Here is a 27,139-nt window from a genome sequence, read left to right on the forward strand (position 1 = left end):
AGTCATGGATGCTCCGTGCGCATGCGCACCATCACATCCTGCTGATCAATCAATGTGGCCTGGACAAGTTCTGAATTAAATATAAATATAATTACAGTTGTAGAGCCCCCGTCGGTCCTGGTCTAATTACCATCATGCCACTTTCGTTATAGCGTATCTCTGCGAAACACTCACACCCACTGAATGATTTCTGTATGGGCCGAGAGAGCTAGTTCGGATCAGGCCTACCTGGCGCACCGTCCGCTCCTTTTCCGCCTTTTGGGAATCTTCATCTGGGATTTTATTTCGGCACAAAACGTCCTGATCCAGAAAACCCACCGTTCCTCTTACGTGGGGCCAGAATTTGGGCCTCAGGGTTCCGCAGGATTAAATTACCATTTATTTCTTCTACAAAGGTGCCTCATATCAAACCAGACACGGTCCATCCTCAGACCGTTAGTCCCATCCAAGGCAGAGTCCAAAGAATAAATAAATAAATTAATTAATACATTAATTAATTAAAATGAAAAAACAAAAAACAAAAAAAAACCACACATACACACAATAGCAGCCTTTATTTTCGCTCAGAGCCCCGGAACGCTCAATAAAATCCACGCCGACGTCCGGATCCTCCTCCGATTCTCCGCTGCATCAGCTGAGGAGGAGGAGGAGGATGATGCGGACTGGTCCTCTCTGCCTACTCCTGGATGTGATCCTAAACTCCAACTCAGGACAAAACCAGATCCCGAAACCCGGCTCAGGACAACCCGGCTCGGCTGACAGGGACGGTCTGCAGGTGTCAGGTTCTCCGGCTCCAGGCTGTTTGTCCGCACTGCAGCGCTGCCTTCCCCAGCGTCAAATCATCCCCACCAAACACAACATCCGGCCACTACTTTCAAAATAAAGCTCCTCCTCGTCAACGCTTTCCTCGCGTTAATGAACAAAACGGCAGTTCATTTGATAGCAATTTACATCAGTGCATCGGTGTGTGATGCACTTTTATTCACCATAATGGTTACCAATATACCAAAAACAGATGCTAAACCTTTACAGATGGGTTCTGTTAAAATATTCAAGATATTTGTGTTTTCCAGTTCCAGTGATGGATTTTATGAGCAGGTGTGATAGGTGACAAAAGTACACAAACTCTGCACCTAAGTCAAAGTACAGAGATCTGTGTTAAAAAAAATACTCCAATAAGTTTAAGTGCTGAATCACTGTCTTTACTCAAGTAAAAGTGAAAAAGTACAGGCTCTGAAGTGTACTCAAAGTAAGAAAGCAAAAAGTATCTCCTTGAAGGACAATTCTACCACCTATTTTTTTGCATATGTAATTGGACCTTCTGCTACATTAATATAATACAACTATGATATTAGTACATTAGGCCTCCAGGGCTAGACAGAAATAAGCTTTAGTAGATTTTCTTAGTGTACATGCTGTGATCAGCAGACCAGTTGCTCTTTGTGGATTTACACAGCTGGATTCAACAAGATGTAAGCAGATGCTTCACAGCTAACTCAGCTTACTTCTGTTTCTCTCACTAACAGTATATTGTACATTGTCTTTATACTAGACACAGTATAACGATTGAAATTAGTAAATTAATCTAAGGATCATCAGCTTTAAATGAATCTCTATTTCACTTGATGCAACCCAACTCTGATCATGAGCACCACAGCCACTGTGCATCAGTCCAACACCGAGCTTTACTGTGAATTCATCCCATTAACACAAACTGACCTGTTCATCCGCAACAAAACTACCCAGAACTTTCATGCAACATTTGAATAACACAGAGTTAGTATACCATAGTTTGTTCTGCAGGATGCTTCACAAAGTGAAAAATACATAATTTATCAAAACACATCATATATAGATCCAATATCTTTCTCCAGCTCTGAGTAAACTTAGCTCTCTCTCTTTTCTCCATAATTTAAAAAAACTTAATGTTCTGTTTAGCAAGGCTTCCAATAATAGATAGGGACCATAAACTCACCAGGGAAATATTTACTGAGCTCATTGTAAACTGTGAGCCAAGAGCCATTTTCTCATTATGTCTTTATGCAACCACAGAAGTCACCCCTACACAGGCACACACACACACACACACACACACACACACACACACACACACACACACACACACACACACACACACACACACACACACATATATATATATGTAGACAGAACAGAGTGGAAACTGCAAGCCGGACCTTCTTGTCCAACATCAGTGTCTGACCATCATACCCTTATCGATTAAGAATGGGATGATGGCACTCTTGGTAATATATGTTTGAAAGCGGATGGGCAAATATCTTTGGCAATATTCTGCATATACAGTGTATATACAACAATAATAAAGCACTATTTGACACTCTCTGGCTTTATTATTGCCAGGTGTCTCTTGGAAATGAGATGTTAATCTCAATGAGATTTTTAACTGGATAAATAAAGGAGTAATTATAGAGTGATCAGAGTTCTCCTCACATTGGAGTTGGAGTTGATTAAAAGTGCTGATCTTGCATTTTGGTGGCTGTTCACTGGAACCCTCAACAGGAGGTTAAGAGAAATGTCAGTGCAAGTGAAGGCAGCAATCAGTAGGCTGAAAAGCCAAAATACACCTTTCAGAGAAATAGCAAAATGTCTGCAGGGCTAAAGTGGCAAAGCTCAGAAACAGAAAAAATTAAGGAAGATGGATTATAAAGTGTACAGGGCTATTTTCCATTCTTAGATTCAGCCAAATGCCGCAAAACTATGGAGAGAAATGTCTGTAACCCCTTTGACACATAATTCTCAAATTTTACAGTGCAAATGGATGATAACCATTTCAAACAAAGCGACTACTGTGGGCTTTGGGAAGTGAACTGTTTTCATTTTTGTCATTACAGGAAAAAAACAGAAAAAAGAATAAAGAAAAAAATGAATATAATCATTAGTTGCAGCTCTACACTCATACCGGGTTTATAGTTTGTTTGTGTGTGAGTATAATTAGTACCCGGAGAATATACATTTCAGTCAATGTCTTGTTGTATAATGTTACATTTATTTTGAAAATCAACCTAACGCTGTGACCATACAGGCTGTTATTTTTACAGTCAGTCTTTTATGTATTATCAAACAGTGGCAGTTGAATGAGCGCTGTTTAATCCCACCCTTCTGCTTTTACATATCTGTATATATATATATATAAACACACACACACACACACACACATAAAGCTGTGTGTGTGTAGGAACACACACAGTAACGAACGATTACGATTCACTGACCCGACATCCTGCCTGTGGCCTCACACTCTCCCACTAACACTGTCATAGACGCACATACACACACACACACATACAGCCTGATCACACAGTTCATCTGAAAATTTGGTATGCCTTATGTCATTTGATGCTTATGTCAATCCGTTTCTTCTTACCTGAGTATTGTTTTCCGTCCGGACACCAGAGGGCTGAGATAAATCCGTTCCCTCTCCTCCATCTCTCAGCATCAGCACCACATACACGCACACCCCCTTGGCGTCGCCATGTCTAAGCTGCAGTGCCACTCACACCGCCCCCTGCTGTCGCGGAGTTTTTTAGGGATTCAAATTTTTTCTTAATAATCTTTATTTGAATAGAAGTGGCCAATAAGCTCCCATTCCTAAAGACAAAATATTAGAAGCACTTTAAATGTAACAACCAATTCTTCATCCAAAACTGCAACGTTTGTCAATCAATTTTAGTGTATGTAAATTGTAACCTTGTGGACATTTGTTTATGTGTAGTTCAAGCCATAGAATTTGGGTTAAGCTCTCTGACTGGGACATTGTAACACCTCGATTCTTTTTTTCTTTCCATTTAATTGTCGATTTGTTGGTGTGCTTGGGATCATTGTCCTGTTGCATCACCCAATTTCAGTCCAGCTTAAGTGGTTAGATGCACCTAGAATCATCAAGAGTTTATGGCTGACTCATTGACTGCATACTCTTTTTAGAGAGAAGGGGCTTTCTGTTGGCAACCTTGAACTCCGATGACCTTTAACATTTAACATGCTAACTAAGGCCTATAGAATCTGAGATGTACGGTCTGTTTTTTGAGCATCGTACAGTCTGACTTTGGGGTGAATTTACTGGGACAGCCACGCGCCTGCTCCAGACCAGCAAACTAAAGACCACCAAACTTTTATAGGAGGTGCTCACATTTACTAATGATCATTAAATTAAGTGCATTTACAGGACGTGGCTGGCACCTAACCCTCTTAATTCTTATGGAAGCAGTAAGGTTGTACTTATTTTTTCACAGAACTGCATAAAGCACAGCAAAAACTCTTTTTCACAGGACTGAGCTACAAAGTGAACATATTTCTAGCTAATAAATAAACTATGACTCCCTGATTTGTTTTGATGTGAATGTTGGGCTTGAGGACAGATGAAACAATCACCAACCTGTCATCCATTGCAAGACATCACAACAACTTAACACGTTAGGTTTGGCAGGCTAACCATATCACTAATGGTCATCTCCTACTTTGGAAATAGACTCTTTCCTTTTTCTTTGCAGCAATAAGGAATTATACATTAGGCAGCAAAAGAAAATAGTTCTGGTTGACACTAACTATGGTTCTTATTAATTAGCCTTGCAGGCAGAGCACTTTTTCAAATACCTCATTACGCACTTAGTTGTGAATGTGTGTATTCTGTGGTGGTTACAAATTTGTTAACGCAAATAGAGAACAACACATACAGTAACTTTACATTTGCAGGGGGATGATGAACAGGATATATATCTGTCTATATCTATCTATCCATACTCACTCTCTCTCTCTCTCTCTCTCTCTCTCACACACACACACACTCCAAAACAATCCAATCTTTTTTTTTTTTAATGCAGATGTTAATTATCGTATGTGTGACTGTTCATGAAATGTTTATCTGGGTAGGTCAGAGTACATATACACATAAGAACATATTACAGTAAGAAAGAATGATGAAGTCATTCTTTCTACTTTTCAAGGGGCATCAACATATTTTCCAGCATATTCCAGGGATTAACAGAGGCCTTATTTGCCAATTTTACATATTGCCATCTGTTGTCTGTTTTCACACACATATAATCATTGAGTGACATCGTACTCTTTATCCACAGGGTTTAATATGATGTCTTCCAATCCTTTGCAGCTTAGGGGAAGGCTTCCCATAAGGTTTGGGAGTGTGTTTATGGAAATTTTTGGCCAGTCTTCCAAAAGCACCTTTGTGAGGTCAGACACTGATGCTGGACGAGAAGGCCTGGCTCACAGTCTCCAGTGTAAACATGGCAAAGGTGTTCTTTTGGTTGAGGTCAGAAAGCTGTGCGGTTCAGTCAAGTTCTTCCACACCAGCTTCACTCAGCCATGTCTCCATGGACCTAGTCCTGTGCACTGGTGCACAATCATGTTGAAACAGGAAGGAACCATCCCCCTATTCCCACCCACAAAGTTGCGAGCAGGAAATTTTTGGAAAATGTTTTGGTATGCTGAAATATTAAGAGCTCCTTTCACTGAAACTATGGGGTCCCCCCACCCCCTCCAAAAAAAAAAAAAAACAAAAAAAAACAAAAAAAAAAAACAGACAACAAAAACAAAAACAAATAAATTATCTCCCCTCCTTCTTTACACTTGGTACAAATGTAGTCAGACAAGTAGCAGTCTCCTGGCAATTGAAAACCCAGACCTGTATATCAATTTGGCAAACAGAAAAGTGTGATTCGTCACACATACTTCGCATTATGCTTGTATTGTAAGCCTAGTGACATTTTTTTAAACTGAAAATATGTAAAAAAAAAAAAATATATATATATATATATATATATATATATATATATATATATATATATATATATATATATATATATAGAATATATAACAAAACAAAAAACAAAGGTCTAAAAGCATTTTTGAACAAATCAGGCTTCTGTGCAAGAATTCTTTATGTGAAAATTCTGGTTTTCTTGCATTTTTACACAAAGATACAGGACAGAAATATGAACATTTAACACTAGATAAGACTGATTAGCACCCAATCATATTGTTGACACACTGCACTGGATAAACATCAGATTTCAACATTTCTGAAAGTGTAAAATGACTACAGTTTGTATCCATTCATACATGTTTACAAATGCCTATGCATGGCTGAATAAGGGATTTGCAAAATTCTCGTTGCCCGTAGCTTCAGGATCGTCATTCTCAGCAAAATCTTCAGGGTCCAGATCAGCCTCAAATATCCGCTGTAACAAGGCGTCCACTGTTCGATATCCTGACACAAAACACACACACTTACATAAATATTGTCTCTAACAAACAAGAGCAAGTTTTTATTATTGTCTGTCCTCAAATACTTTGCCCATTTTTACATTTCTTCCTGAAGAGAACAAGAATGCCTGATGTAAAATTAGTGACAATCTATTGAGCAAATGTTCAAATTAAAAGTTAGCCAAAAGTGTTCCTTTTTTTTATCTTTTAAAAATCACCTTCTGTCTCCACTTGTCAACTTACTTTTTGAAGCAATTTTAAACATCAGGGACGGTAAGTTTGGTTTTGCTGACTGGCTGCCTCCCAGGTCATTGTCAATAGTTTCCATGGCGTTCACCAAGTTGTCCTCCATCATCTCCCTGGTTAACAAAAAAATACAGATGATCAGGCAGAAATATGAGAGTGATAATCAGAGATATAAAACAGCATGAAAGATGTGCAAGATAATCATAAGAAGCCATGAAGCCAAGAGTCCATTAGACATTGTGCATAACAGACGTTGAAAATTAGAGCTTAATTTGGATTTGATTCAAAAAGAGAAGATAAAGAGAGAAATATTTTTTAAACATATTTTTAATCATCTTAGAAAAGATCTTTTTAAAGCTTGGTGCTATGAAGAAAGCACCAAATAGTCAAAAGAAACCCCACTAGATTAAGGTAAAGTATTAAACTTTTTAAACACTGAAGCACAGCAGCATCAGCTTCCATTCATCTTCATAATGCAGCGAGTGACAAGTGTCATTGCAAGCCTTTTTGATTTGCCATTTCAGTAAAATTTGCTCAACCCAGAACGTTGAGAGTGCAGAGGACAACGTGACTATAGCGGCAATGATCAACCAAGCTGATCATTTACTTAGTCATTCATTTTCATTTCATGTGCATTTTCTTTGATTTCTTTGGAGAAAAAAAATGAAGTTAAGAGACAGGGACCACATTGTCCAAATGATTTTTAAATAATGTAAATGGACTGATTATTATTTAGTGCTTTTCTACTCTGAGTACTCAAGCGCTCTATACAACATGCCGCATTCACCCATTCACACAAGCACTGTCTTCTACTGCTCACTAACTACCATTCACACACATTCATACTCGCGTCGGAGAGCAACTTCGGGTTAATATCTTGCCCAAGAATATTTGGAATGCAGACTGGGGGGAGCCAGGAATCAAACCATCGCCTCCTGAGCTACAGCCAGGAACCAACAGCAAAATTCTAATTGTATTTTGTGCTACAACAAAAGAACTGGCTAAGAGCAAGTCTAAGCACACCAAAAATAAACTGGATCTAAAAAGATATCAAACAAAATTATGAAACATGCAAGTAGCAAAGTCATACTGGAAATGGTGTAGTGCTATTAATTCAACAAAACTTAATTACTCACATTTTAGATACATCTTTGAATGTTTACTTTGAGTGTTCATGTCACTGTCAATCACAATAACTATTTTAAAACACAGGATGATACAAGCTATTGGTCTTTGTTAATTCATTAATTTGTTAATTCCGTTTGCATTATAGCGAGTCATTTCTCCAGCCGACAAATCTTGGACATTGTTTTCATTCTACGAGTCCTCAGACTGATACGGGTGGTGGACAGCATCAAAAGGTTTAACTACATTTCTTATTCATTTATTTATCCTTGTATAAAAATCATCTGTATTTGTGGTGATCCTGCAGTAATCCTTAGATGCATCAAATGAAAAATGGATGTTACAGTAGGAAGGCATAAGCATGTTGCTTTACTAACAGTGAGGTCTATTTTCTTGCTAGGTTTCGTACAATCATCAACACCCTGATCAGGATTGGACCAGCAATCCTCACATTTGGACAGCTTATCATTGTGAGTTTGTGACAGCAGGCTGGTTTGTCATAGTAGCATTTGTTAACAAACACTAAAACAAAGCACAGCTGATGTTAGCCGCCCTAATGATGGTTCTGTCTTTTGTGCTCAGGTACACTACCAGTCAAAAGTTTGGACACACCTTAGTTAATGGTTTTTCTTTGTTTTCATTGATGTCTTCAATGAGAATCTACAAAACTATGAATGAACACATTTGGAATTATGTAGTAAACAAAAAAGTGAAATAACTCAACATGTTTTATATTTTAGATTCTTTAAAATAGCCACCCTTTCCTTTGATTACTACTTTGCACACTGTTGGCACCTGAAATGGTTTTCCAACACTGTTGAAGGAGTTCCCAGAGATGCTGAGCACCTGTTGGCCCTTTTGCCTTTACTCTGCGGTCCATCTCATCCCAAACTTGATTGGGTTTAGGTCAGGTGACTGTGGAGGCCAGGCCATCTGGTGCAGCACTCCATCACTCTCCTTCCTGGTCAAATAGCCCTCACATAGCCTGGAGGTGTGTTTGGGATTATTGTGCTGTTGAAAAATAAATGAACTGGAACTCTGTGTGGCTTTTATCTGGGATCCAATTTGAGGTGCGCTGTTAACTTGTGATTTCTGAGGTTAGTGACTTGGACGAATTTATCCGCAACAGCAGAGGGGACTCGGGTGGTCTTCCTTCTATGTTGAATGAGAAGGTGTGTCCAAATTTTTGACTGGTAGTATACATCACTTAAAAAAAAGATTGCTGTGTTTCTCGCCTTTAGTCAGCAGAACTGCTAGGAAACTTGAAAGACTCCATAATTAGAAGCCCTAGTCCTCATACATACTTTGACATGTGTGAGAGGACAGCAGTCCTGCTGCATTATCAGATTGAACTGATTGGTGTGGCAGTGTACAGAGTATTTTTTGCCAGCAACTCAGCATTTTTGCAGTATTTCTCTCAACCCCCCTAAGAGAACCATAGTCCTAGATGAAGTGTGTGGCAGGAGGAGCCCAGTGTCAGGGAAAACAAGGTGGAACCTTCAAACTCACACCGTCCACACGGTGTTTCAACATACAGAGACACTGAATCGGTGTTTTGAAAACATTTGGAATGACAAGCCTTGAAACAATGGGTCAGTTCAAATTGCCTGACAGAATCAAGATTGGGTAGGATGCTGTGGACTCAGTAGCTGCACAGTAATGTGACATATTGATGGAGCAGTCAAAGGCTCGCTTTGAGAAAGTCCCGCACTTAATGCCATTTGTTGATTCCCAGCTGTTTAAGGAAAGTTTCTGCCACACAATATCTGTCTCTCTCTTTCTCTCACTCTTTGCTAATAGTAGAACATTATTATTCTTAATCAAATATATCACCAAAGTACAAGTCTGATTGATATGTTAAATGTAGTTGAGGAGTGAAAACGACTGTTATAGTATATAGTAACAGTTAGCAATAACACACAAAAGAAGAAAATGTTGTGAGGTGATTTTGAAGTTTAAAGTTAAATCCTGTGCTACATGATGTATGTGGAAAAGTCAGACAGCTAGAGAGGATGATGAGGTGTGGCTGCACACTGGGTGGTTAGATGTTAGTCATGTGATTGGACGTCCAATCCAGCCGGTGTGTGTTTGAAGGTTGCACCTTGTTTGGTCACATCTCTTAGTTTGCGACCTTCCTCCAATTTGTTTGGCTCTTCACATATTGCACGTGTTATATTGAAATGGACTGTGTGACAAAACAAATCACACCCATCAATGCTATTTTGCCCCAATTTGTAAATCTGTTTCAAGTGTTGCTATAACAAGGTGGTGCTGTCACGTCCTATCAGGGATGTGATAGTGCAGGTATTGGGGTTGTGAATTATATGTGTTAGCCCAGCCACTCAATATGACCACCACACACCACTCTCTGCAAGGTAACATACTGTGCCACAGCAAGCTCCAGTTCTTCAATCTTCCTCTCCAAAGATGTCTGCAAGTCACTTTTATCCACAGAGTACTCCACAAAGAAGGCCTCAAGGACAAACGCCACGAAGATACTGAAAGACAAGAACAATCGCATGCAACATTTAGCAGTTCTTAACCAAATTGTATTACTGCATGTACTCAGAACAACCACTTTATCAGTTTAATATTGAAGACATTTTTCTGAGGCAGAACCGGGACCATTTATATTTCCATGATATCAAAGAACATTTTAGGATTCTAATTTATGATTTTTTAAAATATCACAAGCTTTTTCTTATATCATGCTTGTAAATGCTGGGAAAACCAAGGAGTTGGTGGTGGACTTCCGGGGACGCAGACCCCCCCACACTGACACCGGTGAACATCCAGGGAGTGGACATTGAGATAGTGGACTCTTATAGGTACCTGGGTGTTCACCTGAATAATAAACTGGACTGGAGTCACAACACTGATGCTCTTTACAGGAAGGGTCAGAGCAGACTCTACCTGCTGAGGCGGCTGAGGTCATTTGGAGTCCAGGGAGCGCTTTTAAAGACCTATGACTCTGGTGGCATCTGTCATTTTTTACAGTGTTGTATGTTGGAGCAGCAGTTTATCGGCAGCTGAGAGGAAGAGGTTGGGTAAACTCATCAGGAAGGCCAGCTCTGTTCTGGGATGCACCCTGGACCCAGTGCAGGTGGTGGGAGACAGGAGGACTCTGGCCAAAATAACATCTCTGATGGACAGAGTCTCCCACCCCATGCATGTAAATGTTGCTGAACTGCAGAGCTGCTTCAGTGACAGACTGCTGCGTCCTCGATGCATGAAGGAGCGTTTCCGCAGGTCCTTCCTCCCTGCAGCTGTCAGACTGTACAATCAACACTGCTCCCAACAATCATAGATGTTTATATCTGCGCTGTAACTGCAATAATTTAATCAAATGATTTGCACTACAACCTGGTTTGCCTCTTATCTGTAGTTATCCATCCATCCATCCATCCATCTTCATCCGCTTTATCCGAGGCCGGGTCGCGGGGGCAGAAGCCTAAGCAGAGAGGCCCAGACCTCCCTCTCCCCAGCCACCTCCTCCAGCTTATCCGGGGGAATACGAAGGCGTTCCCAGGCCAGCCGAGAGATATAATCTCTCCAGCGTGTCCTGGGTCTGCCCCAGGGCCTCCTCCCGGTGGGACATGCCCGGAACACCTCACCCAGGAGGCGCCCAGGGGGCATCCTTGTCAGATGCCCGAACCACCTCAGCTGGCTCCTTTCGATGTGGAGCAGCAGCTGCTCTACTCTGAGCCCCTCCCGGATGGCCGAACTTCTCACCCTATCTCTAAGGGAGAGGCCAGCCACCCTTCGGAGGAAGCTCATTTCTGCCGCTTGTATCCGCGGTCTCGTTCTTTCGGTCACTACCCACAGCTCGTGGCCATAGGTGAGGGTAGGGACGTAGATCGACCGGTAAATTGAGAGCTTCGCTTTTACACTCAGCTCCCTCTTCACCACGACGGACCGGTGCAGCGTCCGCATTACTGCAGCTGCAGCCCCAATCCGTCTGTCGATCTCCGGCTCCCTTCTCCCATCACTCGTGAACAACACCCCGAGATACTTGAACTCCTCCTTGTGATTGGGGCAGGAACTCATCCCCAACCCGGAGTGGGCACTCCACCCTTTTCCGGCTGAGAACCATGGCCTCAGATTTGGAGGTGCTGATCCTCATTCCCACTGCTTCACACTCGGCTGCGAACCATTTCAGTGAGAACTGGAGGCCCCCACCCAATGAAGCCAACAGAACCACATCATCCGCAAAAATCAGAGATGAGATTCTGAGGCCACCAAAGTGAAAGCCCTCCACCACTTGGCTGCGCCTAGAAATCCTGTCCATGAAAATTATGAACAGAACCGGAGACAAAGGGCAGCCCTGGCGGAGCCCATCACCCACCGGGAACGAGTCCGACTTATTGCCGGCAATGCGAACCAAGCTCTTGCAACGGTTGTATAGGGATCGAATGGCCCGTAGCAATGGGCCAGACACCCCATATTCCCGCAACACCTCCCACAGGACACCCCGAGGGACACGGTCGAATGCCTTCTCCAAGTCCACAAAACACATGTATACTGGTTGGGCAAACTCCCATGCACCCTCAAGTATCCTGGAGAGGATAAAGAGCTGGTCCAGTTTTCTGCGACCAGGACGAAAACCGCATTGTTCCTCCTGTATCCAAGGTTCGACTAACGGACGAACTCTCCTTTCCAGCACCCTGGCATAGACTTTCCCAGGGAGGCTGAGGAGTGTGATCCCCCTGTAGTTGGAATACACCCTCCGGTCCCCCTTCTTAAAGATGGGGACCACCACCCCGGTCTGCCAGTCCAGGGGTACTGCCCCTGATCTCCACGCAACATTGCAGAGGCGTGTCAACCAGGAGAGCCCTACAACGTCCAGAGCCTGTATGTATGATCTGTATGATTTCATCAGTCATCACAAACTAAAGTTTGTCCTCTTAATCTTTGCCCCTTGTTGCTTTGACGGCATAAAAATCCTCATAAACTACAGATAAAATTAACTAAATTATCTGTAGTTAATTTTATTTAATTTAATAACTGTACAGTACTCTGTTTATAGTAACTATTGTCTTTAATGTAATGTTTCTGTTCTGTGTCCTGTTTGTTTGTATATGTGTCTTTCTGGCTGCTGTTACAACCAAATTTCCCCTTGTGGGACAATTAAAGGATTATTCTGTTCTACCAAAAAAGTCACACAAAATCTAAAACGTTGTGTATTATATATGATACACACATCCCACTTTGAAAACCCTCACATTGATACATTAATCCTGTAAGCCTTTACACTGATCATATTCTACTTTGGGGAATTTCAACACAAATGAAACAGTGTTTTGCTAAACCTTTTCCTTACTTTATGGCACTGACACTGCTACAATAGTGGCCACTATTAATAAACATGGCTACTGTTTAAATAAAGGTGTCAGAGTAGGCCGAGTTATCAGCGCAAGATAAAAGGTGAGGTTTAAAGGTGGATAGGAGGATAAAAAGGTGGTTTAAATGGAGTTTTTCACTTAAAGAGAAAGGAGCTAAAATGGATATCTGAAGGACTGCAACAGGTAATTAATATTTTTGAACTGTGAATCAGTGAGTTGCCTACTTCTAGGACTCTGTTTGAGGGGGAAACTCTACTTTTATAGAGTTCTATGATAAAACACCCAGTGCAACTCACCTTCAAGCATCTAGTGGTTAAAATGTGTCAGACGTAAATATAAATAATTATACATATTCTTCTAGATTATGGGAACAGCAGGACTTGTTTTTGTGGCTGACACCACACCAGTGATGAAAGTACGACACCATTAGCCTTACTTGAGAATGACGATGACGACTATGACGTGGAAGAGGACAAAAAAGATCCTGGCCGAAATGTGGGTGACTGTGGCAAAGCCGCTGCTGAGAAGTGGAGTCTTGTTAAGAAATGATAACACAAACAGGAATCAAACCTGGCAACGCAATTATTCTCAAACATTTCATAAATGCAGATGATTTTATTTGCAGTAGAATGAAAGTCACTGAGAAAAAAAAGGGGGGGGGAGTTTTTGTAGTTTTGAAGATGTCTTAAAAATTCAAATCGCTGCTGGTAACTGAAAACGAGATTAAACACAGAAAATGCTGAGACATTCAGCTAAAGGATATCATGCCATTGGTTGACCACGGTAAGCTCAACCAGCAGGATGAAGGAGGAGACCACATCATTGAAGTTATTCTTGCAGTAGTTGAGCTTTGCAAAGTCTGTTCCATTCAGCAGAGGATTACCACAATATGCCTTTGCTGGATCGGTGGAGCTCTGTTCATAAAACTTCACCTTCCCTTTAAAGAGCTCCATCCCCACCATGGCAAAAATGTAGTACACCACCTGTGGAGGAACACCACAACGGACAGAACCATCTTCACAAACATAATGTCAGCTTCAGTTTTCAGACCCCTCAGCAGGTTGAGGCTCTGCATAATGCAGCGTTTGTAGGTTGGCTGGTCCTCACTATGTTTTAGAGCAGGTGTGGGCAACTCCAGGCCTCGAGGGCAGGTCTCCTGAAGGTTTTAGATGTGTCCTTGATATAAAACAGCTGATTCAAAGGGCTAAATTAACAACATGTCTCGAAGTTCTCCAGAGGCCTGGTAATGAACTAATCATTTGATTCAGGTGTGATGACCCAGGGTGAGATCTAAAGCCTGCCCGACACTGGCCCTCGAGGCCTGGAGTTGCCCATCCCTGTTTTAGAGTGAAGTCTCTACTGAAGGTTGCCCTCATATTGGTAATGGATCTTTTAAGACAGAACCATCATTAGGGCGGCTAACATCAGCTGTGCTTTGTTTTAGTGTTTGTTAACAAATGCTACTATGACAAACCAGCCTGCTGTCACAAACTCACAATGATAAGCTGTCCAAATGTGAGGATTGCTGGTCCAATCCTGATCAGGGTGTTGATGATTGTACGAAACCTAGCAAGAAAATAGACCTCACTGTTAGTAAAGCAACATGCTTATGCCTTCCTACTGTAACATCCATTTTTCATTTGATGCATCTAAGGATTACTGCAGGATCACCACAAATACAGATGATTTTTATACAAGGATAAATAAATGAATAAGAAATGTAGTTAAACCTTTTGATGCTGTCCACCACCCGTATCAGTCTGAGGACTCGTAGAATGAAAACAATGTCCAAGATTTGTCGGCTGGAGAAATGACTCGCTATAATGCAAACGGAATTAACAAATTAATGAATTAACAAAGACCAATAGCTTGTATCATCCTGTGTTTTAAAATAGTTATTGTGATTGACAGTGACATGAACACTCAAAGTAAACATTCAAAGATGTATCTAAAATGTGAGTAATTAAGTTTTGTTGAATTGTACTATCAACAGTTCAGAGACCAGAACAGCAGGAGCTTTAAAGGCTAACTCATGAAATCCTTTTTGGGGGGAAATTGAGCATTTATACTTTAGTATTTTAGAACTCAATTTTCAAAACTGTTTAAAAAAACAACAACAACAAAAAACAACAACAAAAAACAACAACAAACTTGTGAATTTGCATATTCAAAGTTTTAATTTGTATTATATTAGTTAGTCTGCATTTTTTGTTTGTTTGTTTTGTTTGGTTAAAATTGTACTGCACAATTAATGTAGTTGTGGGGGGGGGGGGGGGGGGGGTGACTACATTACACTTGATGACGCTACCATGGCGAAATTTGCCTTTATAGCTACACCGTGTAATTTGTTATTGTTGTAGTTGCATGTTTGTTTTCAGTTCAGTGATTTTCTGCCTCTGTTCCCCGACTCCATGCTGGTGTGTACATTCAAAGTGGTGAAACAGATTGCATTAAACAAACAAACAAACAAACAAACAAACAAACAAACAAAAAGTGATGTGCCAGCCAGATGTAAATTTGGCAAGGGTTAAGTTTGACCTTGATTTTGACCCTGTTGGAACAAAGCTTAACATTAATTAGAAACGCTTACATGACTTCATCACAGAGTTTACGATGGTGGCAATAAGAGCAGAGATGACAATGACTGTGTCAAACCTGAAGACAGAAAACAGAAATCAAAAAAAATTCAAACTTTAATTTATGTAGAAATGCTATGAACGAGGATGCTGAAAACAAAACCCTTTTTTCTTATGGCGTCAGTCTGACACCACCAACGTGTCAAAAACACAAATGTACCATGAATGTAAATAAAACGACCATTTTTCTCAGCATCAGTTAAGTGTGAGAAAATCTTCACGTTGTAAAAGAATCAAAAGATTTTATCTTTTGTATTCTTATCCAAGTATTTCAAATTTAAGGAACATTAAAACTAACAAGCACATGCAGGAGGCTGCAGAGTGTGGAAGCAAACAGAACAAGAAACCATTTGAGCCTAACAAGCAGCTTTCATTCATGGACTGGATCCAGGGGCCCGTTCTTCGTACGTCGCTCACTACATCCAAGATCAAATGACACATCCAAGATCAAATCATCGCGCTAACCGTGAGCTCGCTAATCCGGTTCCCCGAACACACCTGCTGTTGACGATTACTACAGCTGGACGCAGGAATGTGACATCACTGGGTGTTGTAAAAGGGGCTACGCATCGATAGTAGAAACATTGATCGGCAACCCTCTGATTGGTCGGCGAAAATGTCGAAGGAGCGCGCTCGGCTCGGTATTTTTCGGCAGCAGAGCAAGAACTCTTGAGTGAGGGATTTCAGGAGTTTCAGAGTTTAATTAAAACGCAAGAGAACACTGCAAAGGCTGCAAAAGCAAGGAGAGAGGGCTGGCAGGAAGTTGCTGACAAATTAAACTCGTAAGTAATTTAATAATAACAATAATAATGGAGTGGATTGATATAGCGCTTTTCAAGGCACCCAAAGCGCTTTACAATGCCACTATTCAGTCACTCTCACATTCACACACTGGGGGAGGCAGCTACAGTTGTAGCCACAGCTGCCCTGGGGCAGACTGACAGAAGCCAGGCTGCCATATCGCGCCATCGGCCCCTCTGGCTAACACCAGTAGGCGGTAGGGTAGATTTATTATATTACACTATATTATCCAATATTATATTACATTATATTATAATATGTTATATTTTATCCTCTGTCACATTAGAGCCACGACAGGACCCACTAGAACATGGGAACAGGTAAAAGTGAAATATAAGAATATTCTACAGAATGGTAATATTTATCACTTATATTGCTTTTAGTCTCTTGGAAAGAGACCCTGGAATAATCTGTTTGTTTATAACAGCAACCAAGAAAAGGGCAGAGCAACAAAAGACAGGTGGTGGTCCTGCACCCCCTCGTCAACAAGTTGGTTAAGTAAATAATACCCTCACGGGAAAATCGATATCTCTCTATGAGCACACTGTCGCGCTGAGCTAAAGGATCCTGTCTGTCCCGCAATATACGCTGAATTCTGAGGACTCTCCTTATCAATCTTGCACCTTCCGCAATGGGTGGCTCGCGTAAACGGACAGGACATGGCTGCGACAGACTTCCCAAATCCACCTTCGCTTTTATAGCCGTGGTCTCTCATCTTGATTACACGAAGTAATTTACAATTGCTACTCTGAAATATGAATTAAATCTGTAATAATCACATACATGTAATAGAATGTTAATAGTACATTTCCCTTTTTTAGGAAATGACCTGTGTGAAATCAATAAATGGATCAGGTGCTGCATTGTCTTTAGTTACATTGATGTTATTTATTTATGGTGAAACAGTGGTGGAATATCGCTGTTGCTTTCGTATGAATGACGCGGACATACCTGCGTGGCCGCGATCTAATCCTGTTTACATAAAGTAAACCTGCTCCCGAGCAGGTTTACGCTTACGGCTCTGTTGCTATGACAGCAAGTCCCGGATGAGCTTCGGGGAACCGAACGATCCAAGATCACGCGAAATCGTCAACAATCTAATCCGGCTAACCTACTTAGCGAGGTACGAAGAACGGGCCCCAGGTCTAGCAATTTATCCAGAAAATATACAAACACAATACTGAATATTTTTTTGACGGAAGTTATCGCAGCTACACTGCTCAGTAGCAAATGTAACACTACTGTAAAAAAGAAATGATAGCATAAGAAACAATGAAGACAAAAACTATTCCAAAAGCTGCAGCAAGAAACCTTCAGAAGGATCAGAGCTTAAAACCCCAGTGGCAACTTTATTAGGTGCACCAAGACGGATCTAAAGACAAACCTATTGTCATTCTACACACACACACACACAATAATATCATACCCAATAAAGTGGCCACTAAGTGCAAAAAGTCATGAAAATGAGGCAATTAACTGGCAAATACAGTGAGGAACATAAGTATTTGAACACCCTGCGATTTTGCAAGTTCTCCCACTTAGAAATCATGGAGGGGTTTGACATTCACATTGTAGGTACATTCCCACTGTGAGAGACAGCACTTAGAAACAATTCAGGAAATCACATTGTATGATTTTTAAAGAACTTATTTGTATTGCACTGCTGTACATAAGTATTTGAACACCAGGCAATCAGCAAGAATTCCGGCTCTCAAAGACCTGTTGCTATGCCTTTAAAAAGTCCACCTCTACTCCACTTATTAATCTAAATTAGTAACACCTGTCTGAGCTCTTTAAAGACACCTGTCCACCCCAGTCAGTCAGACTCCAACTACTACCATGGGCAAGACCAAAGAGCTGAAATGCTTATGTGCAACAGTGCAATACAAATAAATTATTTAAAAAAAAAAAAACACAATGTGTTTTCCTGAATTGGTTTTTAAATGCTGTCTCTCACAGTGGCACTACAATGTGAATTTCAAACCCCGCCATGATTTCTAATTGGGAGAACTTGAGTGGAGTGTTCAAATACTGATGTTCCTCACTGTAATATAAACTAAATTTAACTGAAAAAAGTTGGTTTTTTGTTTTGTTTTTTAAATAGAACATTTTTGTACATTGTACCATTTTACCATGTTTTGTTTTGCGCTTTTCTTTTCAGTTTAGTTGTGAGTGGATCTGCCTGCTTTAGGTTTATCAATTACATCAAAAACTAATATTTTCACTTTTTCTGATTAAACCAAACTGAAGTTCATTTGAAGTTCAGAAAAGGTCTACAAATGTGCGCGCATTTGTGGATTGAATTCAATGATGGTGATTTTCAATATAGAAATTTCCCTTGTGTACAAAGACTTTTCAGTCTGTCCAATTCTTGTTGTTCTTAAATAACAAATTGTCACACTGTCCTTTACACACTATTCAAACACAATCAGATTTCCCAGTGTCATCACTTGAAGTTGTCTTTGTAGAATTTCTATTAAACTTTAAGCTTTATATAACTTGCATAACCCAAGTAAGCCAGTTGCTGGTTTTTGTTATATATTATTATTTTTTGTTTTATTATTATATTTCTCATTATTGAGCATTTGTTTAGTTTTACCCTTTATCCTATGTTCGACAACATATTTTGTTTTTATGTCTTGATGCATTCTCAATCATCCAGGAAAGTAAATCTCCAAAAGTTAATTCTGTTCATCTGAACGTAGCGTTTCGTGGGAGAAACATTTCGTCACTCATCCAAGTGACGACTGAAGAAGTCACTTGGATGAGTGACGAAACGTTTCTCCCACCCCATATGGAAAAGAAATAGTAAAAACATATATGATTTACTCATGAAAGTGGCCACTTTCTCATTACTTTCATATATTTTTTTAGTAAGTATACAAAACATACAAGTTTCATTATATAATTTTTCAAGGGATCTTATATGTGTTTTCACTCTTGTATGCTTTTCATACAAGTTTCATACAAGACAGATAAAAACTTTATAAGATTTATATATATCTTTTCCATATGGGACAAAACGCTACGTCCAGATGAACAGAATAAACTTTTGGAGATATTTTGTTTTTACTTTTGACATTAAACTAAGCTCCATCATTAGGAAAAGTTCACTTCCCAAAGCTTAAAAGAGTAGATAAACAACCCGCTGAGCATCAATGACTTGGTCGAAGCACTTGAAGGCGTATGAAGGTAAAAGAAGCGGCTGATAATGTAAAAGAAACATTAAATCATGTCACATACCTTGTACTTATAATCTGGGATGTAGATAAGCTGTGTGAAATTCATGCAACACAACTTGTTGATCTTAGATTTGATTCACTTAAATACTTCCATTACTTGTTATATTAAAAAATACTCAAAAATACTATACACATATTTTAAGAAATTAAACATTTGACATAACACACAAATACAGTACATGTTAATTTATAAATGTCTACGTAAGGTTTTTGTGTATTAAGCAAGCAGACTTGGATTACACTGTTGGTTTTGATCTGCACAGTGGATTTTTTTTGTTTTTTTAAACCATCTGCCTCACTGAAAAAGCTTGATCACACCCATGAATAGATGGTGCTATGTAATGTCTGGATCTCTGATTCCACATGAACACCTGTTAAAATGTACCTTAAGCTGTCTGTAGATAAATCAGTACTGGGGATTCAGACTCTTTGGTGAGTAAAGACAAAGTGTCAAAAGCACATTAATGACATTATAATGTTATACACTTGTTCTCACGGCATGTTCTCACCAGTTCCAAAAACTGTGTTTGGAGAAGAACACTCTGGGCTCAAACACATACAGCTTCAGCAGAATCTCCAGAATATACAGAGCCAGAAAAACCCACTCTGAATTCGCAATCATTGGATTCTCCTCATCAAGACCGATGAAAACAGCATTCACCAGTATGATCAGGTCATATACCATAACAAAGGCCCTGGAAAAGAACACATATAGTTCTGTGTTTGTAACTACTTACATCAAAATCAGAGGAAAAAAAAAGGAGGTTTCAAAGTTGAATTTGTATCTTACCGGTGTTGGACCAGTTGGCATAGGAGTTTGCTGGGGGCTGACTGGTAGAGGGAAGGGCACAAACTTTGAAGTGGATGAGGTCTTGACTTAATTGTTATTATTTCAATATTCAAGAGGTCAGCAAGCTGGACAAATGCCACCTTACCTGTAAAATAATCATCCTAGAATTGTAATCAAAAACGTTACAAAGATATAAAAACTTAAACTTAGGTCTATTTTAAATGAATCATCTAATGCAGGGGTCGGCAACCCTGGGCACGCGTGCCAGCTCACGCGAAGGGTTAACTCAGACCTTTCCAAAGTGTGGGGCCCGCCCCCTAGGGGGGGCGCAGAGCCATTGCAGGGGGGGGGCATGAAGAGGGGGAAAAAAAAAAACAACAACACTTGGACACTGCTAGCATGAGGCGCCCACAAACGCAAAGCAGGAGATGAAGCATCGCTGAATATGTTTCCAAACCAACTTCATTCTAAGCCAAAGACTAGAAAATATGGTGAAGCATATCTTCCCTTTGGTTTCACCTGCACAAGTGCCGAGGTAGGTCTCCCTGCAGGACTGGTTTTCCCTTCGTCAGGAGCACAGCTGGGCTCTTCAAATCACGGACAAACAGTATCCCACATTCTTGATTTTTAGTTCACAAACACTTGTTGTAATGACTAACTACTCCTGACATGTTGGAGATGTTTGCTCTTTATACAGTAAAGTTACAGCGGGATATAAATAATATCAGGCTGATCCTGCCAGGATTTGTTCCCCCAGTTCAAATCAGGGACAAACAGGATCTCACAGCTGTTTATGTTTTTAAACCTATTTTGCACAGAGAGGCGCACAGCTGACGTGAAAAAAGGCACATACCATAAACGTTGCGTGAAGAACTCTGTATTCCTCGTCCACAGGTAAACGGAAAAAAAGAGTTTTAAAAAAATTTTTTTTTCGGTGATTCGAAACGCCGTTTACGTGTGAACGGAGCAGATGCGTTTTCAAAAATACCCGTGTAGGTGCAGACGTAGCGTAAAAGAGTTAGTAGTTTATTTTCTTACTACCTACAGATCACTAAATGTTTGAGGTGTGAAATAAACCGCAATTGAGCAAAATATGTGTGTGTGTGTGTGTGTGTGTGTGTGTGTGTGTGTGTGTGTGTGTGTGTGTGTGTGTGTGTGTGTGTGCATGCACACTGTGAGGGGGGGCGCGAACATTTTTCTGTAAAACAAAGGGGGGCCCAGCGGAAAAAGTTTGGGAACCACTGGGTTAACTGATGGCACGACCATAGCTGGGCCCGGTGGGCCGATGGTGATTTTTCGTTTTTATGGGCCGATGCTTTTTTGTTTTTTTGTTCTTTTTGTAACGGCATGAACAATGAAAGGTGGTGGATTGGCCACATGCTGGCCGATGCGTAAAAATAACTCAGTTGTTTGGTGGTGGCTATGGCGGAGCTTCCACAGAGGCCAGCAGGTGGATGAGGGAAAGGGGAGGCAGGAGAAGGACAGACCCGAGGCGGCCGCCGGTCCGAGTGTCAGGTGAACTGAACTTCAGGTAAGACGGTATGACCTGCAGTCTATCTGGGTCAGATATAAACCAAGTTTAGGTGGAGTTTATTTTCGTTATGCTGAATTGTTACAGTCAGTTACAATAACTCGTACAGCGTACTAGCTAGCATGACAGAGTTTCTATACAGCTGGGCGGGTGCTATGATGTTACTGATAGTGAATTTTATTTTATTCATAAAGGTTAGTTAGTAGAGTTGCCAACAGTCCCTTAAAAATGGAATGGTCCCTCGTTCATTGAAAATATTACGCATTTCATATTGAGCTGAGAAGGAACACAGTTTGTCCCGTACTTCAGCTACAATGGAAAAAGACTCAAAGCTGGAGTTATTCTGTGTGTTTACGCTGTCAGCGGTTTCTTCTTCTCTCATTCTCTCACCCTCCCTCTCCTGTTTCTACTTCAATCATGAAACTGATCCATGATCAGCTGATCGGCTTTTCTCTCTTGTTTGTTTATCACTTTGTGCCAGAAAGAGGAAACCAGCGGATGTCGCGCTAAACAACAGCAGCACTTTTAAACTTGATCAGCTGTTGTTAGAATTAATTTCATATTAATTTCTAGTATCAGCTGATGTTTGCTGGAGCCACAGCTGTAAAGCTGCTGGTCATGATATGGTTTGGTTATCTGGTGAGATGGAAACATGAAGATGAAACCAGGAGATGTCCTTACTGAATCATCAGAGCTGTGATGGAGAAACAGGTTTACCTTTTAGGTGACATGAATGAGTTGAAGGGAAGTTATGAACTGTTTCTGAGAGACAAATAACACCAGGATCCTTTTCTATGTAGCTGACAGCTGGTAACTGTGCAGGTGCGGATCTAGCAAAGTGTTGCCGGGGGGGGGGAGGCATTAACAGGGAGAGGTGGAAACAAAGAAATACTTTTCTTTCTTATTCTCATTTCAGATGTCTCGCTTTTAATAAATAATTATCTGAATCTTACAACCAAAGTTTTTATCTGATATAAAATGTATAGAAATCATACCAATGAGACAGTACATCACTGTCACAACAGCGTTTGTTTTCATTCAAAGGCTTTATGGCTTTTCCTATAATACCTGGTGGGCTGGTCTCTAGTCAAAATGCCCGGGCTGATTTTTTTGTCCCAGTCCAGCCCTGGGCACGACACGCAGGGAATTAATTTGAGCAGGTGCATTTAAAAAAAAAAAAAAATGGCCGGGCCAGCGGTGTACATCACAAATTAGCTCGCATAGACACATTAGTTGTGCTGCTTCTTAATGATGGTATCTTAGCTAACAACCCCAACTACCAGATTCAACTTGTAATTGGCTAAAAATCACTTTGCCTACTGGTGAGAGGGACGTTGCTAGCTGGCAGTTTTTTCGAGCAATGTTGAAATTTCCACTTTCCAACACATCAAATGCTTAAGGAGCTGTCTGCTCAGTGCAGCATCAGCACCACGGAAATCCGTAGACTCGAGACAGAATTCACAATGCGTTTTCGGGACTTGCAGGTGTATGGACCAATGTTTTCTTTTCTGATCAAACCAGAAAGCTTTAATGAGCAGCTGGATTTGTCTTGCATTAACTGGCTGGACACAGAGGACATCGAAATGCAGCTGATTGAACTGAAAAGCTCGAGTCTGTGGGGGTCAAAGTTTGCAGAACTACAGACGCAGCTGGAATCCACAGCTGTGCGTGTTCATGGAGCTGCATGTTCACCTGCTGGACAAGTTTAAATGTCTTCAGAACATTGCAGAGGCCTTATTGACAGTATTTGGCTCTGCATATCAGTGTGAGCATATTTTCTCTGACATGAGTGTCCTCAGGTAGCCGTCTGAATGCTGGACACTCGGAGACCTGTGTCTCTGAGTGGGAGACCAGAGATCATATTAACATGTGTGTCTCTGTATTAACAAACATGCCATATTGGCCCAGTTTATTTTTCTTATTACTGTTGTGAGGAGACCATAAATAGCATTTGCATTTTCTGTTGTACAGTTCATTTGCTGTTATGGATAAAAAGTCTTTTTTTGTTTCAAAATAGCTGATAACTATTCGCTGACAGCTGCCAACATCTGTGAACAAATATAATTCTATAAAGTGGTTCTATATAGTCAGTGTTGGGGAGTAACGGAATACATGTACCGCCGTTACGTATTTAAAATACAAAATATGAGTAACTGTATTCCGTTACAGTTACCATTTAAAAAGGTGGTATTCAGAATACAGTTACTTTGTTGAAATAAATGGATTACACTGCGGTACTTTCCTGTTTCATTTTGTCGCGGGTCAGGACTGTTTGGGTTTTGTTTGACAGCTACGTTCTGTTGTTCCAGGCGGCAGCGCTACGGTTGCCATGGTTACAGGGCGACGCTCTCTCTCTCTCTCTGCGACTGTGTGTTTCCTGGGTGAGAGAGCGCCTTTTCGTTGTTGTTGTTGTTGTGCTAAGCTAACAGGCAGAATGCTACAAGCATAGCTCTAAAGAATGTAGCATCATGTTCAGTGTAGTCCGTGTTGCAGGGAGAATGGACTGCCATACACGTTATGGGTCTGTGAGCGCGAGGAAGGAGAGAGAAAAAGGGGAGTGGAAAGGTACGAGCTGTCATCGAGGAAAAACGGGAGCTGGAAACATGTAAATATAATAATAACCACTGCAGCCAAGAAGAGTGCCTGACGAGCCCAGTTGTAAGTAAGCTATTAAGACTCGACTGTACACTGTGTTCGTGTTTTCCTCCGAAACATGTTTCGCAGTCTTTCAACGTCTCTCTCTGTCTCTCGCAAGAAAAGTTGACCCACACAACAAAGTAAAGCTATTTTTCGGCTACGAGCCGACAGGGACCCCGCCGTATTAGTCAGATGTCCCTTTACTACAGTTCGGAGTCGCGGACCTTCAGTAATAGTAATAAATCACACAGCAATAGTACATTCACATTGTTGTAAAAAGCATGATAATATATTAAGTAATCCAAAGTATTCAGAATACGTTACTGTCATTGAGTAACGTAACGGAATACGTTACAGAATACATTTTGGGGCATGTATTCTGTATTCTGTAATGGAATACATTTTAAAAGTAACCTTCCCAACACTGTATATAGTGTGTAACTGTTAATATAGAGCGTTATTACATTTATTGCTAATGCAATCATATGGCACATTGACTTCTGAGGAAATATTATATGGCACTCATGATCAGAAAGGTTGCCGACCCCTGACCTAATGTAACAACCTTCTGTTTGTTAAATGCAGGAATTGCAGTACGCACCGCAAAACTGTTTTCATTTTTCCTTCGAGTATATAGCAGCATTTTTGGAAATTTTTATCCCCTGTGCAAGACTGAAAAATGAAGACAAAATGCCAAAAACTGAAGTAACTAACTGCCACTGTAAGCAAGACTCCCATGTGAAAATGCAAAGTTTTATAGTTTTAGAAAGGATGTCTAAAGCATAGCACAAAAATGGTTTTCACAGTGAGGAAGAAGAAAACAGAAACAGCAAATTCATGCTATTGCTCAAGTGCAAAGTCACACACACTGCGTGTTCATAAAGCAGAGGTTAAAAACCAAGAGTTGTGGTTTAAAAAAAATAAATAAAATAAAATAAAATAAAAACCTGCATAAGAGGCAGTAGTAAATAACTTGATAGAGACAAAATCATTAAACGAATTCAGGGATAACAACCACACACAGGGAAATATGTATAACTGTAAAGATCAATTAGATTATTTTTTTTACTTGTTGGGTTGTATAACATCAGATGTTGTGGTTGGTGGAAAAATAGAAATGCTCAATGATAATGCATTTTGACTTCCTTCATGTGGAAGATGAGTGTGAAGACACTGACTCAGCAGAGTATGCAGAGCTGAATGATACTGGACATCTGAACAATGCCTCAGCTTCAAGGATTAGACTGGACTGGTGACAATTTAATGGCCTTTAGGTAGATTTAGGGCATGCAGGCTGTACTCAGTTTACACATGAACACGCAAAACTGTGAGACAACCTGGTCACCTACGGCTCTAAGCAATTAAAATGCATGTACATTTAATCTTATTCATAACCTTACCCTTATTCCAAAGCAAATACAAAATGTTGAGATATTTGTGTAGAATAATAGAAGATGTAATGCAGTTCCATAGTTTATCTGTGACATGCAATCATATTCAGTCGTACAGAGCCAGTTTGGCCTTGAAATGTTGCTAAAATGTAAAGAAGGCAGCATTGCACAGCAGCTTTGTTCATTTGTGCTGAATATTACACTCTTCTCATAGCTTCTTAGCTGTGGATCTGGGAACAAACGAACTATTTTGCCAAGTTGCATAGTGACGCACCAGGAGTTTATTAAAAGCTAGACAGAAATTTTACACTTTGCAATGCCTACAACATTATTGACTTTGCCTACTTGCTTAAATTACAATTTCAGGGGCATTAACCACGAGTTTAATGTTTGTCTTTGTGTTTCTTACTCTTTAAAGGTCACAAATAGTTATTTCAAACTATAGATGACCTTTTAACATTTTTACATGCATACTTTCATCATGTCATTCTCATTATGCCTTTCTCTTCCAACACTGCTCTCTCCTCTTCCTCCTCATCTCCAACCTCATCTCCTTAAATTAAGTCAAAGCTCTAACACATGAAAATGTACATAAATATGCTCAGTTACTCTCCATATTGTCACAATTACTTGTCAGCTGACTAGACATGTGACATGCAGATTAAACAGCTGACAACAAACCGGCTAAAGAAAAATAAATCTCATCCCTTCCATCTTGGGTACTTATAAAGAACTTTACTAAACTCAACTTCCCTAAACGTGTTTTGGATTTAAGGTGTGTATGTTGGTTTGGATATCACTCACCAATGGCCCCTTGGTTCTTGTCATCAGAGACGCTCCATAGCAGCTCTCTGTGAGCATTACTAAGGTTGGGTTGGACCAGTCGGACCAGTTGGTTCCAGCTGGCCTGGGTCACCACTGGCTCGCCGCCCTCCTCCCTTTGCTCCTGTAGGACACCAAATGCTCGCACCATCTTGTGCCTCTTAGCTCTCACTAGCTGCCGTACCTCTTCCTGTTGGAAATGATCATTTTCTTCTTAAATGACATGGAATGTGCAAAGGAAATCTACTGTATTCACAAAAGATGTGACATAAATTTATAGAAAAATAAGTACGTTTAATAAATAATTCCAAGATCCAGGTG

General features: G+C 40.4%; 2 protein-coding genes across 3 annotated transcripts in view; both read right to left on the reverse strand.

Moving 5' to 3' along the window:
* Positions 1-3,530, reverse strand: part of ttbk1a (tau tubulin kinase 1a) — a 52,523-nt gene extending 48,993 nt beyond the window's left edge. The window contains exon 1 of the mRNA XM_026171994.2: positions 3,404-3,530. Within this exon, the coding sequence (XP_026027779.1) occupies positions 3,404-3,475 (72 nt within the window). The 5' untranslated portion in view covers positions 3,476-3,530. The remainder of the gene's footprint in view (positions 1-3,403) is intronic.
* A 2,382-nt stretch (positions 3,531-5,912) lies between these two features.
* Positions 5,913-27,139, reverse strand: part of tpcn3 (two pore segment channel 3) — a 32,774-nt gene continuing 11,547 nt past the window's right edge. Inside the window, exons 9-19 of one of the 2 annotated variants that reach the window (XM_026171996.2) lie at positions 26,801-27,008; positions 20,438-20,582; positions 20,157-20,342; positions 15,559-15,623; positions 14,699-14,786; positions 14,465-14,534; positions 13,732-13,951; positions 13,405-13,495; positions 10,011-10,124; positions 6,499-6,614; positions 5,913-6,259 (exon numbers count right to left, since the gene is read on the reverse strand). In XM_026171996.2, the coding sequence (XP_026027781.2) occupies positions 6,126-6,259; positions 6,499-6,614; positions 10,011-10,124; positions 13,405-13,495; positions 13,732-13,951; positions 14,465-14,534; positions 14,699-14,786; positions 15,559-15,623; positions 20,157-20,342; positions 20,438-20,582; positions 26,801-27,008 (1,437 nt within the window). In that variant the 3' untranslated portion in view covers positions 5,913-6,125. The remainder of the gene's footprint in view (positions 6,260-6,498; positions 6,615-10,010; positions 10,125-13,404; positions 13,496-13,731; positions 13,952-14,464; positions 14,535-14,698; positions 14,787-15,558; positions 15,624-20,156; positions 20,343-20,437; positions 20,583-26,800; positions 27,009-27,139) is intronic. The other variant, XM_080302511.1, reaches the window with a different exon arrangement.

This window comes from Astatotilapia calliptera, chromosome 6 (genome assembly GCF_964374335.1).
Source record: "Astatotilapia calliptera chromosome 6, fAstCal68.1, whole genome shotgun sequence".
Lineage (NCBI taxonomy): Eukaryota > Metazoa > Chordata > Actinopteri > Cichliformes > Cichlidae > Astatotilapia > Astatotilapia calliptera.